Source organism: Elephas maximus, chromosome 17 (genome assembly GCF_024166365.1).
Source record: "Elephas maximus indicus isolate mEleMax1 chromosome 17, mEleMax1 primary haplotype, whole genome shotgun sequence".
Taxonomy (NCBI): Eukaryota; Metazoa; Chordata; class Mammalia; order Proboscidea; family Elephantidae; genus Elephas; species Elephas maximus.
The window spans coordinates 21,730,171-21,748,410 of NC_064835.1; the positions used below are offsets into that span (position 1 = coordinate 21,730,171).

Consider the following 18,240-nt stretch of genomic DNA (forward strand, 5'->3'; position numbering starts at 1 on the left):
TGCAACTGACTCATTTCACTCAGCATAATGCCTTCCAGATTCCTCCATGTTATGAAATGTTTCAGAGATTCGTCACCGTTCTTTATCGATGCGTAGTATTCCATTGTGTGAATATACCACAATTTATTTACCCATTCATCCATTGACGGACATCTTGGTTGCTTCCAGCTTTTTGCTATTGTAAACAGAGCTGCAATAAACATGGGTGTGCATATATCTGTTTGTGTGAAGGCTCTTGTATGTCTAGGGTATATTCCGAGGAGTGGGATTTCTGGGTTGTATGGTAGTTCTATTTCTAACCGTTTAAGATAACGCCAGATGGATTTCCAAAGTGGTTGTACCATTTTACAATCCCACCAGCAGTGTATGAGAGTTCCAATCTCTCCGCAGCCTCTCCAACATTTATTATTTTGTGTTTTTTGGATTAATGCCAGTCTAGTTGGTGTGAGATGGAATCTCATCGTAGTTTTAATTTGCATTTCTCTAATGGCTAATGATCGGGAGCATTTTCTCATGTATCTGTTGGCTGCCTGAATATCTTCTTTAGTGAAATGTGTGTTCATCTCCTTTGCCCACTTCTTGATTGGGTTGTTTGTCTTTTTGTGGTTGAGTTTTGACAGAATCATGTAGATTTTAGAGATCAGGCGCTGGTCTGAGATGTCATAGCTGAATATTCTTTCCCAGTCTGTAGGTGGTCTTTCTACTCTTTTGGTGAAGTCTTTAGATGAGCATAGGTGTTTGATTTTTAGGAGCTCCCAGTTGTCTGGTTTCTCTTCATCATTTTTGGTAATGTTTTGTATTCTGTTTATGCCCTGTATTAGGGCTCCTAGGGTTGATCCTATTTTTTCTTCCATGATCTTTATCGTTTTAGCCTTTATGTTTAGGTCTTCGATCCACTTGGAGTTAGTTTTTGTGCATGGTGTGAGGTATGGGTCCTGTTTCATTCTTTTGCAAATGGATATCCAGGTGTGCCAGCACCATTTGTTAAAAAGGCTATCATTTCCCCAATTGACTGACACTGGTCCTTTGTCAAATATCAGCTGCTCATACGTGGATGGATTTATATCTGGGTTCTCAATTCTGTTCCATTGGTCTATGTGCCTGTTGTTGTACCAGTACCAGGCTGTTTTGACTACTGTAGCTGTATAATAGGTTCTGAAATCAGGTAGGGTGAGGCCTCCCACTTTCTTCTTCTTTTTCAGTAATGTTTTGCTTATCAGGGGGTTCTTTCCTTTCCATATGAAATTAGTGATTTGTTTCTCTATCCCCTTAAAGTATGACATTGGTATTTGGATTGGAAGTGCGTTATATGTATAGATGGCTTTTGGTAGAATAGACATTTTACTATGTTAAGTCTTCCTATCCATGAGCAGGGTATGTTCTTCCACTTAAGTATGTCCTTTTGAATTTCTTGTAGCAGAGTTTTATAGTTTTCTTTGTATAGGTCTTTTACATCCTTGGTAAGATTTATTCCTAAGTATTTTATCTTCTTGGGGGCTACTGTGAATGGTATTGATTTGGTTATTTCCTCTTCGATGTTCTTTTTGTTGATGTAGAGGAATCCAAGGGATTTTTGTATGTTTATTTTATATCCTGAGACACTTCCAAACTCTTCTATTAGTTTCAGTAGTTTTCTGGAGGATTCCTTAGGGTTTTCCATGTATACGATCATATCATCTGCAAATAGCGATAGCTTTACTTCCTCCTTACCAATCTGGATACCCTTTATTTCTTTGTCTAGCCTAATTGCCCTGGCTAGGACTTCAAGTACGATGTTGAATAAGAGCGGTGATAAAGGGCATCCTTGTCTGGTTCCCGTTCTCAAGGGAAATGCTTTCAGGTTCTCTCCATTTAGAGTGATATTGGCTGTTGGCTTTGCATAGATGCCCTTTATTATGTTGAGGAATTTTCCTTCTATTCCTATTTTGGTAAGAGTTTTTGTCATAAATGGGTGTTGAACTTTGTCAAATGCCTTTTCTGCATCTATTGATAAGATCATGTAGTTTTTATCTTTTGTTTTATTTATGTGATGGATTACATTAATGGTTTTTCTGATATTAAACCAGCCTTGCATACCTGGTATAAATCCCACTTGATCAGGGTGAATTATTTTTTTGATGTGTTGTTGGATTCTATTGGCTAGAATTTTGTTGAGGATTTTTGCATCTATGTTCATGAGGGATACAGGTCTAAAATTTTCTTTTTTTGTAATGTCTTTACCTGGTTTTGGTATCAGGGAGATGGTAGCTTCATAGAATGAGTTGGGTAGTATTCCGTCTTTTTCTATGCTTTGAAATACCTTCGATAGTAATGGTGTTAAGTCTTCTCTAAAGGTTTGGTAGAACTCTGCAGTGTAGCCGTCTGGGCCAGGACTTTTTTTTGTTGGAAGTTTTTTGATTACCGTTTCAATCTCTTTTTTTGTTATGGGTCTACTTAGTTGTTCTACTTCTGAATGTGTTAGTTTAGGTAGGTAGTATTGTTCCAAGAATTTATCCATTTCTTCTAGGTTTTCAAATTTGTTAGAGTACAATTTTACGTAGTAATCTGAAATGATTCTTTTAATTTCATTTGGCTCTGTTGTGATGTGGTCCTTCTTGTTTCTTATTCGGGTTATTTGTTTCCTTTCCTGGTTTTCTTTAGTCAGTCTAGCCAATGGTTTATCAATTTTGTTAATTTTTTCAAAGAACCAGCTTTTGGCTTTGTTAATTCTTTCAATTGTTTTTCTGTTCTCTAATTCATTTAGTTCAGCTCTAACTTTTATTATTTGTTTTCTTCTGGTGCCTGATGGGTTCTTTTGTTGCTCACTTTCTATTTGTTCAAGTTGTTGGGACAGTTCTCTGATTTTGGTTCTTTCTTCTTTTTGTATGTGTGCATTTATCGATATAAATTGGCCTCTGAGCACTGCTTTTGCTGTGTCCCAGAGGTTTTGATAGGAAGTATTTTCATTCTCATTGCTTTCTAAGAATTTCCTTATTCCCTCCTTGATGTCTTCTCTAATCCAGTCTTTTTTCAGGAGGGTATTGTTCATTCTCCAAGTATTTGATTTCTTTTCCCTAGTTTTTCTGTTATTGATTTCTAGCTTCATTGCCTTGTGGTCTGAGAAGATGCTTTGTAATATTTCGATGTTTTGGATTCTGCAAAGATTTGTTTTATGACCTAATATGTGGTCTATTCTAGAGAATGTTCCGTGTGCACTAGAAAAAAAAGTATATTTTGCAGCAGTTGGGTGGAGAGTTCTGTATAAGTCAATGAGGTCAAGTTGGTTGATTGTTGTAATTAGATCTTCCATGTCTCTATTGAGCTTCTTACTGGATGTCCTGTCCTTCTCCGAAAGTGGTGTGTTGAAGTCTCCTACTATAAATGTGGAGGTGTCTATCTCACGTTTCAATTCTGTTAAAATTTGATTTATGTATCTTGCAGCCCTGTCATTGAGTGCGTAAATATTTAATATGGTTATGTCTTCCTGATCAATTGTCCCTTTTATCATTATATAGTGTCCTTCTTTATCCTTTGTGGCGGATTTAAGTCTAAAGTCTATTTTGTCAGAGATTAATATTGCTACTCCTCTTCCTTTTTGCTTATTGTTTGCTTGATATATTTTTTTCCATCCTTTGAGTTTTAGTTTGTTTGTGTCTCTAAGTCTAAGGTGTGTCTCTTGTAGGCAGCATATAGATGGGTCGTGTTTTTTTATCCAGTCCGTGACTCTTTGTCTCTTTATTGGTGCATTTAGTCCATTTACATTCAGCGTAATTATAGATAAATAAGTTTTTAGTGCTGTCATTTTGATGCCTTTTCATGTGTGTTGTTGGCCATTTCATTTTTCCACATGCTTTTTTGTGCAGAGACGTTTTTCTTAGTAGCTTGTGAGATCCTCATTTTCATAATGTTTAACTTTGTGTTTGTTGAGTCGTTACGTTTTTCTTGGCTTTTTTCTTGAGTTATGGAATTGATATTCCTTTTTGTGGTTACCTTATTATTTACCCCTATTTCTCTAAGTAAAAACCTAACTTGTATCCTTCTATATCGCCTTGTATCCATCCCTCTCCATCTGGCAGTTCAATGCCTCCTATATTTTGTCCCTCTTTTTGATTATTGTGATCGTTTATCTATTGATTTCCATGATTTCCTGTTATGTGTATTATTTTGTTTATTTATTTATTTTTTAGAATTAGTCTTCCTTTGTTTGCTTTTGTGCTTTCCCTATTTGAGTTGCGTTGATATCAGGATGTTCTGTTTTGTGACCTTGTATTGTGCTGGTACCTGATATTATTGGTCATCAGGCCAAACAATCTCCTTTAGCACTTCTTGCAGTCTTGGTTTAGTTTTTGCAAATTCTCTAAACTTGTGTTTATCTGTAAATATCTTAATTTCTCCTTCATATTTCAGAGAGAGTTTTGCTGGATATATAATCCTTGGTTGGCAGTTTTTCTCGTTCAGTGCTCTGTATACATCGTCCCATTCCCTTCTTGCCTGCATGGTTTCTGCTGAGTAGTCTGAACTTATTGATTCTCCCTTGAAGGATACCTTTCTTTTCTCCCTGGCTGCTTTTAAAATTTTCTGTTTGTCTTTGGTTTTGGCAAGTTTGATGATAATATGTCTTGGTGTTTTTCTTTTTGGATCAATCTTAAATGGGGTTTGATGAGCATCTTGGATAGATATCCTTTCGTCTTTCATGATGTCAGGGAAGTTTTGTGTCAGGGGTTCCTCAACTATTTTCTCTGTGTTTTCTGTCCCCCCTCCCTGTTCTGGGACTCCAATCACTCTCAAGTTATCCTTCTTGATAGAGTCCCACATGATTCTTAGGGTTTCTTCATTTTTTTAAATTCTTTTATCTGATTTTTTTTCAGCTATGTTGGTGTTGACTCCCTGGTCCTCCAGATGTCCTAGTCTACATTCTAATTGCTCGAGTCTGCTCCTCTGACTTTCTATTGCGTTGTCAAATTCTGTAATTTTATTGTTAATCTTTTGGATTTCTACATGCTGTCTCTCTATGGATTCTTGCAACTTATTAATTTTTCCACTATGTTCTTGAATAATCTTTTTGAGTTCTTCAACAGTTTTATCAGTGTGTTCCTTGGCTTTTTCTGCATTTATCCTAATTTCATTTGTGATATCTTTAAGCATTCTGTAAATTAGTTTTTTATATTCTGTATCTGATAATTCCAGGATTGTATCTTCATTTGGGAAGGATTTTGATTCTTTTGTTTGGGGGGTTGGAGAAGCTGTCATGGTCTGTTTCTTTATGTGGTTTGATATGGACTGCTGTCTCCAAGCCATCACTTGGAAACTAGATTTTCCAGGTAATCAGCTAAAAAAAAAATGCCGTCAGATCCCTATCTGAATTGTCCCTCTGACTCCAGGTATTCGGATGTTAATGGAGCCGCCTGGGGAGGGTGGGGGAGGGATCAGAGAGCTGGGAGTGTAGCACCAGAGAATATAGAGCTGAACACCGCGTTCACAGTCCGCCCCCATCTGCCAAAATCCGGGCGGGACGGCTTCCCGGCTAGGACACTGCTTTCCCTCCTCAGAGACCAGTCATTTCCTCCCGGGGACTACTCCCTCCTGTGCGCGGCACTGCTCGCGCGCACTGGGTGGGCATCTCCCACATGAATGGGTGGGCCCGCCCCCAGGGTCTATTCAGGAGAATATAATTGGGCCCCGAGCTCGTGCCCCGCCCACGCGCGCCCAAATCCCAGCGGGACGGCTCGCCGGCTGGGAAGCTGCTTTCCCCGGTCCGAGACCAGTCACTTCTGGGGGTTTCTCCCTCCCATGCGCCACGCCACAAGCGCAATCTGGGTGGGCATCACCTGCACGACCAGGTGGGCTCGCCCCCTGGGTGAATTCAGGGGAATATAATTGGACCCCGCGCTCACGCCCTGCCCGCGCACGCCCAAATCCCAGCGGAATGGCTCCCCGTCTGGGACGCTGTTTTCCCCACTCTGAGACCAGTCACTTCTGGGGATTTCTCCCTCCGGTTCGCCTCACCGCACGCGCGGACTGGGTGGGCATCCTCCCACACGAATGTATGGGCCCTGCTCCGGGGTCGCTTTAGGGAAATATAGGTGACCCCCCGCCTCGCGCCCCGCCCGCTTCCTGCCAAACTCCCGGCGGGACGGGTCCCCAGCTTGGACGCTGTTCTCCCCGCTCCAATATCGGTCACTACCTCCCGGGTGCTTCTCCCTCCGGCTGCGCCACTACACCGCCCGCGCCAACGAGCTAGACTTCTTCCCGGGATGGGTTCGGGGGGGAGGGGCTGGGCCCCCCGTCTGTGCCGTCTGCCTCCCTGGGCTCTACCCCAGATCGGGTTCCGAAGGTCACCTGCCTGGTACGCTGGCTCCTAGTTCTGAAAACGGTTGCTGTCTGCCCGTATTTGTTCGTTTTCCGTCTCTAAGTCTGTGCTTGTTGTTCAGAGTTCGTAGATTGTTATGTATGTGATCGATTCCCTTGTTTTTCCGAGTCTTTGTTGCAAGAGGGATCCGCGGCAGCGTCCACCTAGTCCGCCATCTTGGCCCCGCCTTAGCCTTGTTTTTGATGTTGTTGTGTGCCACTGAGTTGGTTCTAACTGAGAATGACCCTATAAGACAAAGTAGAACTCCCTGATTGGATTTCGTATGCTGAAATCTTTACGAGATCGGATTACCAGGTCTTTTCTCCCATGGATAAGCTAGTGGGTTCAAACTGCCCACCTTTCAGTTAGCAGCCAAGTGCTAAACCACTGCACCACTAGGGCTCCTTAAAAAAAAAAAAAAAAAAAACCTTAGGAGTGATAAAAAATGAATATAAAAAAATAGGTGTCAATTGCTTATGAAAAAAATCTTTAAAACCTTTTAATACTTTAATACATAATGCTGGTAAAATTGGCCCTCACAAACACTGCTGACCATAAAGTAAGTAATTTGACAATAATCTTCTAACCCACAATATTCATGGTTTTTGCTATAGTGTTGGTAAGTTAGGTGGGCTTATTGTTAAACCTTATTTATTAACTTATTGTTAATAAGTCTTAAATATGGACAACTATATGAAATAAAACTGTTTCCCTGAGATAATCTTTAAACCTTAAATCAAAAATATTCCCTGAAGTCTTTTTAAACTGAACAATAGTTTAGCTTAACTAGCAGAAAAATGTTTGCCTAGAGCATTATGCTCTTTTAAGAACTATTTGTATAGGATCAAATTGACAACAGCAACTGAAAAGATTAGGTAGGAACCTTAGGGGGAAAGTAAGTTTATGTTAATGAGGGAGTAACAACTCAGAGAAGAAGGGTGAGAATGGTCACACAACTTGAAGAATGTAATCAATGTCACTAAATTATACATGTAGAAACTGATGAATTGTATGTTTTGCTGAGTATATTCTAAACAACAAGAATATATATTTTTTAAAGGAGTCCTGGTGGTACAATGGTTAAGCACTGGGCTGCTAACCAAAAAATCAGCGATTCAAACCCACCAGCCAGTCTGTGGAAGAAAAGACCTGGCAATATGGTCTCATAAAGATTTCAGCCAAGGAAACTCTATGGGCGCAGCTCTACTTCTGTCCTATAGGATCACTGAGTCGGAATCTACTGAATGGCAATGAGTTTAAACCTATAGCTGTCTATCCATCTATCTGCACACACACACAGAAAATTTTTAACAAAATCAAACATGCAGAAAAATGAACATGAACTTCACTTGTAGGTGTATCTACTCTGTGGGACAAAAGCTACCATAAAAATGATAGTTTTGCAACTGAGCAAAAATTTTCTTAAAATTGTAAATTAAATTAAAAGGGAAAGATGCAAAAAGATTGTAACTAGTTAAAAATATACCATAATCATGTGGTGGAATGATTGGGAAGAACACCAAAACGGTAACACTGAAAATGTTAAGGTAGAGGAAATATATTTTCTCTTGCTTTTTAAAATTCTTAAAAAATAGTCTATAAGGTCGTTACTCTACTTTTATAATGAATATGCCATATAGTATGAAATAATGATGTAGGGGACTGACAAGGGGTTGGAGGAAAACAAGTCAGGCCTCTATTAATTAATTCCTTTGTCATCAGGCTTCTTGAGTCTGAGGACTGGGTCACTGGGGATGCTATCTCAAAAGAAATCCGGCCCATTAATACTCTTCAGTTTGGAAAACATTGCAAACCTGAAATTTCAAGACCAGACCACACAGCAGAGCTGAGTGTGTAATACATATATCTTGGATTCAAGAGGAAAAGGTGCAAAACCTTCACTCTATGCCATGACATTTGACACAAAATAAGTCTTGGCTTAAGGAACACATTCCTCTTGCCTAGAAACTTTATAAAATCTCTCTACGCATGTGATATGCATTTTCCATCAGCTGGTATGTGCCTCAAGCTTTACCTGCTGCTTTTTATCTCTGTTCTGCTCATATCACTCTTTCGTTTTCTTCCCCTCTTTCTCTTTCTATTACTCTCCTTTGGTCTTTATCCTTCCCCTTACTCAACCAGCTGAAGGAGAATCAGGGAACTTAGGATAATTCTTATATGTCTCTAAGTTCAGCAATCCATTATTAATTCAGCACTGAGGAAGAAATGAACACTTCTTGGGGATAAGCGTGTGTGTGTGTGTGTGTGTGTGTGTGTGTGTGTAAGTTCAAGGACTTGTAGGGGCAAGGTGAGTGATATTGAAGGGGAGAGATTTTTTTTATTATGAATTCTATGATTGGAAACCCCGGTGGCGTAGTGGTTAAGAGTTACGGCTGCTAACCAAAGGGTCGGCAGTTCAAATCTGCCAGGCACTCCTTGGAATCTCTATGGGGCAGTTCTACTCTGTCCTATAGGGTCGCTTTGAGTTGAAATGGAGTTGACAGCACTGGGTTTGGTTTGGATTTTATGATTAGTGTAAAAAGTAGGCCTTATCCCACTCTTAAAATCTACTCCTCTTAAAAAAACAAAAAACTACTCTTCTTATCAATATGAGAACTTCCTTTATTGAGTATATATATTTTCATTCTGAAACTAAAGATTCAGAATTAATATGCAACTATACCAGCTGCTTCTTGTAAACCCTGTGTGGCAGATCTACTCTGTCCTATACGGTCTCTAAGAGTTGGAATCGACCCGACTGCAACAGGTTTGTTTGTTTGTTTGGTATCAGTGTCACTGGTGGCAAAGCGGTTAAGAGCTTGGCTGCTAACCAAAAGTCTGGCAGTTCAAATCCATCAGCTGCTCCTTGGAAACCCTATGGAGTGGTTCTGCCTTGTCCCATAGGGTCACTATGAGTCAAAATTGACTTGACGGCAACGGGTTTGATTTTTGGTTTTTGTCAGTGTCATATAATTTATAAAAAGGTAATAATATGGAATTTTAAAATATAGAGTTGGAACAAAACATCTAGTTTACCCTCCTTAGCAGGAGAATAATTCTTTCTACTGGTTTACTAAGAGATGAGCTGATGGGATGTGCTGGAAAATCTTCTGTGGAGGGAATGCAATACTTTCCCAAATGACTCTTCATAATTAGGCAATGTTTGTTCCTAGAATTTTTCCTTAGACTGATATCAGATTCTTTTTTGAGAATAGGTTTGAATGGAGACAAGACATTGAATCATCATTGCAGAGGAGGAGTGAGAAGGGATTTGAAAGTATTTATAAGATAATTTGTCATATTTATACCTTTGCCTAAGACAAGTTTGGAGTGGACAATGGTGCCATTTAGCAGCATGAATCTGGATACTGAGCTAAAAATGGAAAGGTTTACATTAAAGGGAGTTTAAGCACTTCTAGCCTACAAAGCAATCTTTTATTTCTGCCAGGGTACTTACATAACACAGTATCATGGGTCTGGTGAAAATAACACTCTCCTAATCTGTGTATCTTCTCTGCCTTTTAAAATCCTACGCACCCTTCAAAGCACATATCTAATGACATCCTCATTACACCTGCAATGTTCTTGTTATTACTACGTCATTGCCCTTACCCCAGTCTTATATACATGAGGTTTAGTTGGTTAACTTTGTTGAACATTTACTGTCAAGCACTGATCAAAAATTTCATTTCATTGTCTTACTTAATCCTCACAAAGACACTATGTGTCAGATAATATTATCGCCCATTTTTCTTCTGAAGGATATGAAATTTAAAGAGATTAAGTAAGTTGTCCAAGGCCCCAGAGCTAGAAAATGATAGAATCAGTGTTAGAAACCAGTTTTGCATAATCTGGCTGAGCCCTTCAAGGTTTAGTATTTTGATTTATTCATCTTTGTATTCCTAGCAGGTAGCTAAGTGTCAGGCTCATGGTAGGTAGTGAATGAATGTCTGTGAGATTAAATTGATTTTTATGGCCCAAGCTCAATGTTTAAATTGCATTTTGGGCTAAAAAATGGTCCCTTTGTCGTCCTGTTTATATCTTTCTCAGGATCTCAATCTGTTCAAAACATTTTGAGCAGGACCAGCTTCACACAGGGCCTGGTTACATAGCTGAATTTTAAGAATGGTATGAAAAGCTCCTCTTTCCAAAATACCCCTTCTACCTCTTCATTCTTGCCTGAAATTCTTCTTAGTGAGCTTTTTCTCCTTGCATAAAACTTTATCCCTGTTAAAATGGAAACAATGCAGGAAAGAGTAACAGATCAGCAATTTGTGAATTATTTTGAAGAAATTTATTAGATTATTGCCCATGGATGAATATTAATCACAGGCAGAGGGAAATCAGTTATATTCCAGTGGCTGCACTTGGAGAGCTAACATAAAATAGGTTGCAAAAGAACAGAAGGAGAAATTGGGGCTTCAGGAAATACAATTCAGGTTTTCTTTTGGTTTCTCTGGGAGGCCTAGCACTGATTAAAAATGAAATAATATTGCCGTTATTGAAACTTGCATTTATAAGGTCTGCAGTATAGAAAGAAAACCCAACTGAGGAGAGACAGAGTTCTAGTGTGATGCAGTAGTTATTTCTCTTATCCATGCAATGCTGTATTTTAGGCTCAATCCAACTTCTGCCTGTATGTGTGTGAGTGTGTAGGTCATAAATATAAATTGTCGACTTTCCTCTGAAGGATGGAAAAATACTGTTAAATATTTAAAAAAATAGGTAAGTGTACACCATTTCTATTTAGGTTCAGAATTTTTATGCATATACTTAGATACTAGGCTTACCTACAAATTAATTATGACTTAAAAAAAAATGGGTCTGTCACCATGATGACACATATTCCATGGAGAAGGTGCTTCTGAAGTATGTCAGTTTGTGTAATAAACCAGAAAATAAACTGTATACAACTGGTAAGAAGAGTTGATGACTACAAGATTTTTGCCAGCTGTAAAGATAAATTTTTCTGCCATCTGACAGATGAAGACACTGAGGCCAAATGTGACCCACTGCTTGGTGGTGGGACCAGATTTATTGCTGGTCTCGTTTTCTGCTTCTGGCCTTTCTTTGCTTGCAGCAGCTGCCTTGGATAAAGCATTTTGTTTGGAAGATACTGTCTCGGTTACCTGTGGTCCCACATCATGATGGTTGCTTTGCTTCTCCAGGGCTGCCTGACAGCAGAAACATGAGAAATTGCACTTTCGTGGCAGAGTTCATCTTGCTGGGAATTCCTAATACCGAAGGGCTGGAGAACATGCTCTTTGTCCTGTTTTTGGGCTTCTACCTCTTCACCTTACTGGGGAACCTGCTCGTCTTCCTCACCATTCTGGCTTCCTCTAACCTCCACACCCCCATGTACTTCTTCCTGGGAAACCTCTCAGTGTTTGACATATTTTTCCCTTCAATAAGTTCCCCCAAAATGATGCTCTGCCTAATGGGGCACAGTTGCATCATCTCCTACCAGGGCTGTGTATCCCAGCTCTTCTTTTACCATGTGCTGGGTGGCACCGAGTGTTTCCTGTACACCGTGATGGCCTATGACCACTTTGTAGCCATTTGTCACCCCTTGAGGTATACTGTAACCATGAGCCACAGGGTGTGTACTGGCCTGACACTGGGCACCTGGTTGGGGGGTTGTCTACATGCAAGTGTCCTCACCTTCCTCATCTTTAAGTTACCCTACTGTGGCCCCAATGAGCTAGACAATTTCTTCTGTGATATCCCAGTGGTGCTGCCCCTGGCCTGTGCTGACACCTCCTTGGCTCAGACAGTGAGTTTTACTAATGTGGATGTTGTGACTCTGACATGTTTTTTCCTTATCCTCACTTCCTATAGTCCCATCGTCCTTTCCATATTGAAAATCAGCTCATCAGAAGGCAGGCGTCGAGCCTTCTCTACCTGCAATGCCCACCTGATTTCCATCCTCTTATTCTATGGTCCTGTGATGCTCATCTATCTCAGCCCTGTGTCCAGCCCTGGGCTGGATTCCGTCATTCAGGTGTTAAATAATATCGTCACTCCTTCCCTTAACCCTTTGATTTACACCTTAACAAACAAGGACGTGAAGATGGCTCTGAGGAAAGTGTTAACTCAAGTGTCCCACATTTCTAGGGTGTGAGGTGTAGGGACAATTCTTCTCTTTGAAGTTATTTGGGAAGCTGCTACAGACCAGCTACTCTTACAGCAGAATTGTTGCCAAATACCAAGCTAAGCAAAGTCAGTAGGAGGCATTTCTTTGGAGTCTTAGCAAGATCACATGGAAGGGAACGAGTGGACTGAGCCACTGGCTCAAGAAGACTTTTCAGATAAGCCCAGCCTTTTTGTTTTTTTTGATATGCCAAAATAGTATATATTTTCTGCTTCACACAGTCTGTACTTGTTCCAACATCGTTTTCATTGATTGCTATTAAACTGCAAGTTTTCCTGCATCCTTCCCCTCTCTCCCTCCCTCTCTCTCTCCTTTCCTTCCTTCCTCTCTCCCTCCCCTCCTTCCTTCATTCCTTTCTAAATTTATGCTATATGCTATTAATCTCTCTCTGGTCATTCAGTGAATCTAAGTAAGAAATTAACAAGATATAAACTCTAGCAATAGGATTGTACAGTTTGGTAAATTTAAGTTTAAACTTGGTTTATAACTTGGTTTTAACCATATGTTCCCATTTCAAAATAATTCCACTTGGAGCTTTATTCCTTTGACCATCAGAGAAGTTTGGAGTTGGACTTTATTCATTATGTTTTAAGTGACAAGCTGGTCAGTTATCTATTCCTATAAGATGGGAGAAGGGATTTCTATAAATTTGCAAAGAATATCCATTTTGAACCTTATTCCCCTAATTCCAAAGTTCTTGGATTCCCTGCACTGGCTATGGCATTGTATTAGCTATCTATTGTGGCATAACAAATTATGCTAAATTTTAGCAGCTTAACACAAGATCATTTATTGTCTCACACGGCATCTGAGAATCAGAGATCTGAAAGTAGCTTAGCTGTGCAGTCCTGGCTTGGGATTTCTCATGAGTGAAGCTGTTGGCCAGGGCTACACTCATCTGAAGGCATGACTAGGCCTAGAGTGTCTGATTTTAAGACGGTCTCCTCACATGGCTGTTGGTAGGAGGCCTTAGTTCCTCATAACTACCTAAATGTTCACCAAACCGAAAACCAAACCAAAATGTCCACCACCAAAAAAACAAAAACAAAAACTAAAAACTAAACTTATTGCCCATTGAGTCGATTCTGACTCATAACGACCCTATAGGACAGAGTAGAACTATCCCAAAGGGTTTCCAAGGAGTGGCTGGTGGATTTGAACTGCTGACCTTTTGGTTAGTAGCCAAGCTCTTAACCACTGTACCACCAGGCCCCAAAATGTCCACATAGCTACTTATATGTCCTCACAACCTGGTAGTTGACTTCCTCCAGAGTGAATGATCCAAGAGAGAGACTAAGCAAGAAGTCATGGAACCTTTAAGATTGTTTTTGTCTCTAAAATCACACATCATACTACTTCTATTTTCTATTTGCTAGAAGTTAGTCACTAAATTCAGCCCACACTCAATGGGAGAGTGGGGCCTGGTGGCCAATAAAACAAACGTCCTGGTCTACATGGTTTGACGGGGAATTCTACCAAACATTTAGAGAGGAATTGACAACTATACTGTTTGAACTCTTCCAAAATATAGAGAAGGAAAGAATACTACCTAATTCATTTTATGAAGCAAATATAACCTAGATAGCAAAATCAGAGAAAGACACCATACAAAAAATGAAAACTGCAGGCCAGTATCTCTTATGAGCATAAATGCAAAAATCCTTAACAAAATACTAGTGAACAGAACCCAACACCACATTAAATGAGTAATACCCCATGACCAAGTGGAATTTATTGCAGAAATGCAGGAAAGATTCAAATTAGAAAACAAACAATGTAATACACCACATCAATAGAACATAGAACCACATGATCATTTCTATAGATGCAGAAAAGCATTTGATAAAATCCAACAACCTTTCTTGAAAACCCTAAAGAAGCTGGGAATAGAAACGAAATTCCTCAATATGATTCAGGGCATATACGAAAAGCTAACAGCCAACAATATACTTAATGGAGAAAGACTGAGAGCTTTCCCCTTGAAACTGGGAATGAGACAAGGATGCCCACTCTCACCACTTCTACTCAATATTGTATTTAAAGTCCTAGCCAGAGCAATAAGACAAGCAAAAGAAACAAAATGTATCCTGATTGGAAAAGAAGAAGTAAAAATATCTCTATTATAGGTGATGTAATTCTACACATAGAAAATCCCAAAGAGTCCACAAGAAAACTTGTAGAGCTAAGAGGAATTTAGCGAAGTTGCAGGATACAAGGTTAACAAGCACTAGCAATGAGAGATCTGAAAGGGAAACAATTCTATTTGCAATAATATCTAAGAGAATAAAATACCCAGGAATAAAATTATCCAGGTACTTGAAGGACTTATACAATGAATATTATAACACACTGCAGAAGGAGATTAAAGAAGACAAATAAGTGGAAAGATGTTTCATGTTCATGAATTGGAAGACTTAATATTGTTGAGATCTCAATACCACCCAAAGTGATCTATAAAAAAAATAGATACAATGTAATTCCAATCAAAATTCCAACAGCCTTCTTTACAGAAATAGAAAAACCAATCCTCAACTTTATACAGAAAGGCAGAAAAAAAAACCAAAAACCCATTGGCATCAAGTCAATTCCGACACATAGTGACCCTATAGGACAGTGTAGAACTGCCCCATAGGGTTTCCAAGGAGCAGCTGGTGGATTTGAACTTCCAACTTTTTGGTTAGCAGCATTAGCTCTCAACCACTGAGTCACCATGGCTCCTATGGAAAAGCGAGAGACACTGAATATCTAAAACAATGCTGAAAGAGTAGAACAAAATAGGAGGGCTCATACTTCCTGATTTTGAAACATAATATAGAGCTACAGTTATGATAACAGCCTGGTACTGGTATAACAATAGAAACATAGAACAGTGGAATAGAATTGACAGTCCAGAAATAACTCACACATCTATTAATTGTTGTTGTTATGTGCCATCCAATCGATTCTGACACATAGGGTCTCTACACAACAGAACAAAACACTGCCCAGTTCTGAGCCATTCTCACAATTGTTAGGCTCGAGCCCACTGTTACAGCCACTGTGTCAATCTGTCTCCTTGAGTGTCTTCCTCTTTTTAGCTGACCTTCTACTTTATCAAGTATGATGTCCTTCTACAGGGACTGGTCCCTCCTGATAACATGTCTGAAGTACTTGAGACAAAGTCTCCCCATCCTTGCTTCTAATGAGCATTCAGGCTGTACTTGTTCCAAGACAATTTTTTTTTTTCATTTTGGAAGTCTGTGGTATATTCAATATTCTTTGTCAACACCATAATTCAAAGGTATCAATTCTTCTTCGGTCTTTCTTATTCATTGTCCAGCTTTTGCATGCATATGAGGCGAACGACACCATCATTGCTTGGATCAGGTGCACCTTAGTTCTTAAAGTGATCTCTTTGCTTTTTAATACCTCTAAAGAGGCCTTTTGCAGCAGATCTGCCCAGTGCAATAAAAAAGTTGTTCAATTCCTTGACTGCTGCTTCCATGGGCATTGATTGTGGACCCAAGTAAAATGAAATCTTTCACAACTTCAATCTTTTCTGCATTTATCGTGATGTTGCTTATGGGTCCAGTTGTGAGGACTTTTGTTTTCTTTATGTTGAGGTGTAATCCATACGGAAGGCTGTGATCTTTGATCTTCATCAGTAAGTACCTCAATTCCTCTTCACTTTCAGCAAGCAAGGTTGTGTCATCTGCATAACACAGGTTGTTAATGAGTCTTTCTCCAATCCTGATGCCCCATTTTTCTTCATAGAGTCCAGGTTCTTGGATTATTTGCTAAGCATACAGATTGAATAAGTATGGTGAAGGATACGACCCTGATGCACACCTTTCTTGACTTTAAATCACACAATATCCTCTTGTTCTCTTTGAACAACTGCCTCTTGATCCATGTACAGGTCCCTCAAGAGCACAATAAAGTGTTCTGGAACTCCTGTTCTTTGCAATGTTATCCATAATTTGTTATGATCCACACAGTCGAATGTCTTTGAACAGTCAGTAAAAAACAGATAAACATCTTTCTGATATTTTCTTCTTTTAGTCAATATCCATCTGATATCTGCAATGATATTCCTCATTACACATTCTTTTCTGAATCTGGCTGGAATTTCTGGCAGTTCCTTGTCCATGTACTGTTACAAGTGCTTTTGGATAATCTTCACCAAAATTTTATTTGTGTGTGATATTAATGATATTATTCGATAATTTCCACATTCTGTTGAATCATCTTTCTTTGGAATGGGCACAAATATGAACCTCTTCTAGGTGGCTTGCCGGGCAGCCATCCTAAAAATATCTTGGGAGAGATGAGTGAGCACTTTCAGCACTGCTTCTGCTTATTGAAACATCTCAAATGGTATTCTGTCAATTCCTGGAGGCTTGCTTTTCACCAATGTCTTTAGTGCAACTCAGGCTTCTTCCTTCAGTACCAGTGGTCTTGATCATACGCTACCTTCTGAAATGGTTGAACACTGAACAGTTCTTTTTGGTACAGTGACGCTGTGTATTTCTTCCATCTTCTTTTGATGCTTCCCTCATCATTTAATATTTTCTCTGTAGAATTCTTCAATGTTGCATCTCAAGACTTGAATTTTTCCTAAGTTCTTTCAGCTTGAGAAATCCCAATGTCTACCCTTTTGGTTTTCTAACTCCAGGTCTTTGCACATTTCATTATAATACTTTACTTTTTTTTTTTCCTTGGGCCACTGTTTGAAATCTTCTGTTCAGCTCTTTTACTTCATTTCCTCCTTTCTCTTTAGCTACTCTATGTTCAAGAGCAAGTTTTAGACATCCTTTTCTGGCACCTATTTTGGTCTTTTCTTTCTTTTCTGTTTTTTTATTGACCTCTTGCTTTCTTTGTGTATGAAGCATGGGTAGTGGGCCATTGGTGTTATTCCACAACTCGTCTGATCTTCTGTCATTAGTGTTCAATGCATCAAATCTATTTTTGAGGTGGTCTCTAAATTCAGGCAGGAGATACTTAAGGTTGTATTTTGGCTCTCGTGGACTTTGCCTAATATTCTTCAGCTTCCCCTTGAACCTGCATATGAACAATTGAGGGTCTGACTGATTTTTGACAAGGGTGCTAAGTCCATTTGATGGGGAAAGAAGAGTGTCTTCAATAAGCGGTACTGTGAAAATTAGACTTCCACATACAGAAAAGTGAAACAGGATCCTTGTGTCATGCAATACACAATACCCGATTCAAAATGGATTAAGGACTTACATGTGAAAACTAAAACCATACGATTCTTGGAGGAACAAGCAGGGGTATCGCTGTCAGGCCTAGCTTTAAACAGTGGATTATCTAATATAACAACAAAAGCACTAAGAGCAAAATACAAAATAAATAAACTGGACCTCATAAAAATTAAAAACTTTTGTTCTTCGAAAGACTTTCCCCCCAAAATGAAAAGAGAAGCTAATAACGCGAAGAATATCTTTGGAAACTATATATCCAGCAAGAATCTAATAACCAAAATATATATAAAACTTTGATAACTTAACTAGAAAAGGGCAAACAACTCAATCATAAAGTGAGGAAAGTACTTGAATAGACATTTCACCAGAAAGGACATTCAAATGGCCACCAAACGCATGAAAAGATGTTCATATCATTAGCCATCAGAGAGATGCAATCAAAATCTCAATGCGATACCATTACACTTGTACTAGGATGGCTAAGAAAAAAGAAAAAAAAAAGCAAATACCAATTCTGGTGAGGATACGGGGAAATTGAGAATTTTATCCATTGCTGGTGG

At 39.2% G+C, this 18,240-nt stretch overlaps 1 protein-coding gene across 1 annotated transcript; it reads left to right on the forward strand.

Moving 5' to 3' along the window:
* Positions 1–11,516: 11,516 nt before the first annotated feature.
* LOC126061067 (olfactory receptor 958-like) lies at positions 11,517–12,449 on the forward strand. Its single transcript, XM_049857433.1, has one exon. It carries the CDS (start codon positions 11,517–11,519, stop codon positions 12,447–12,449), a length of 933 nt encoding a protein of 310 aa, XP_049713390.1.
* The last annotated feature ends 5,791 nt before the right edge of the window (positions 12,450–18,240 follow it).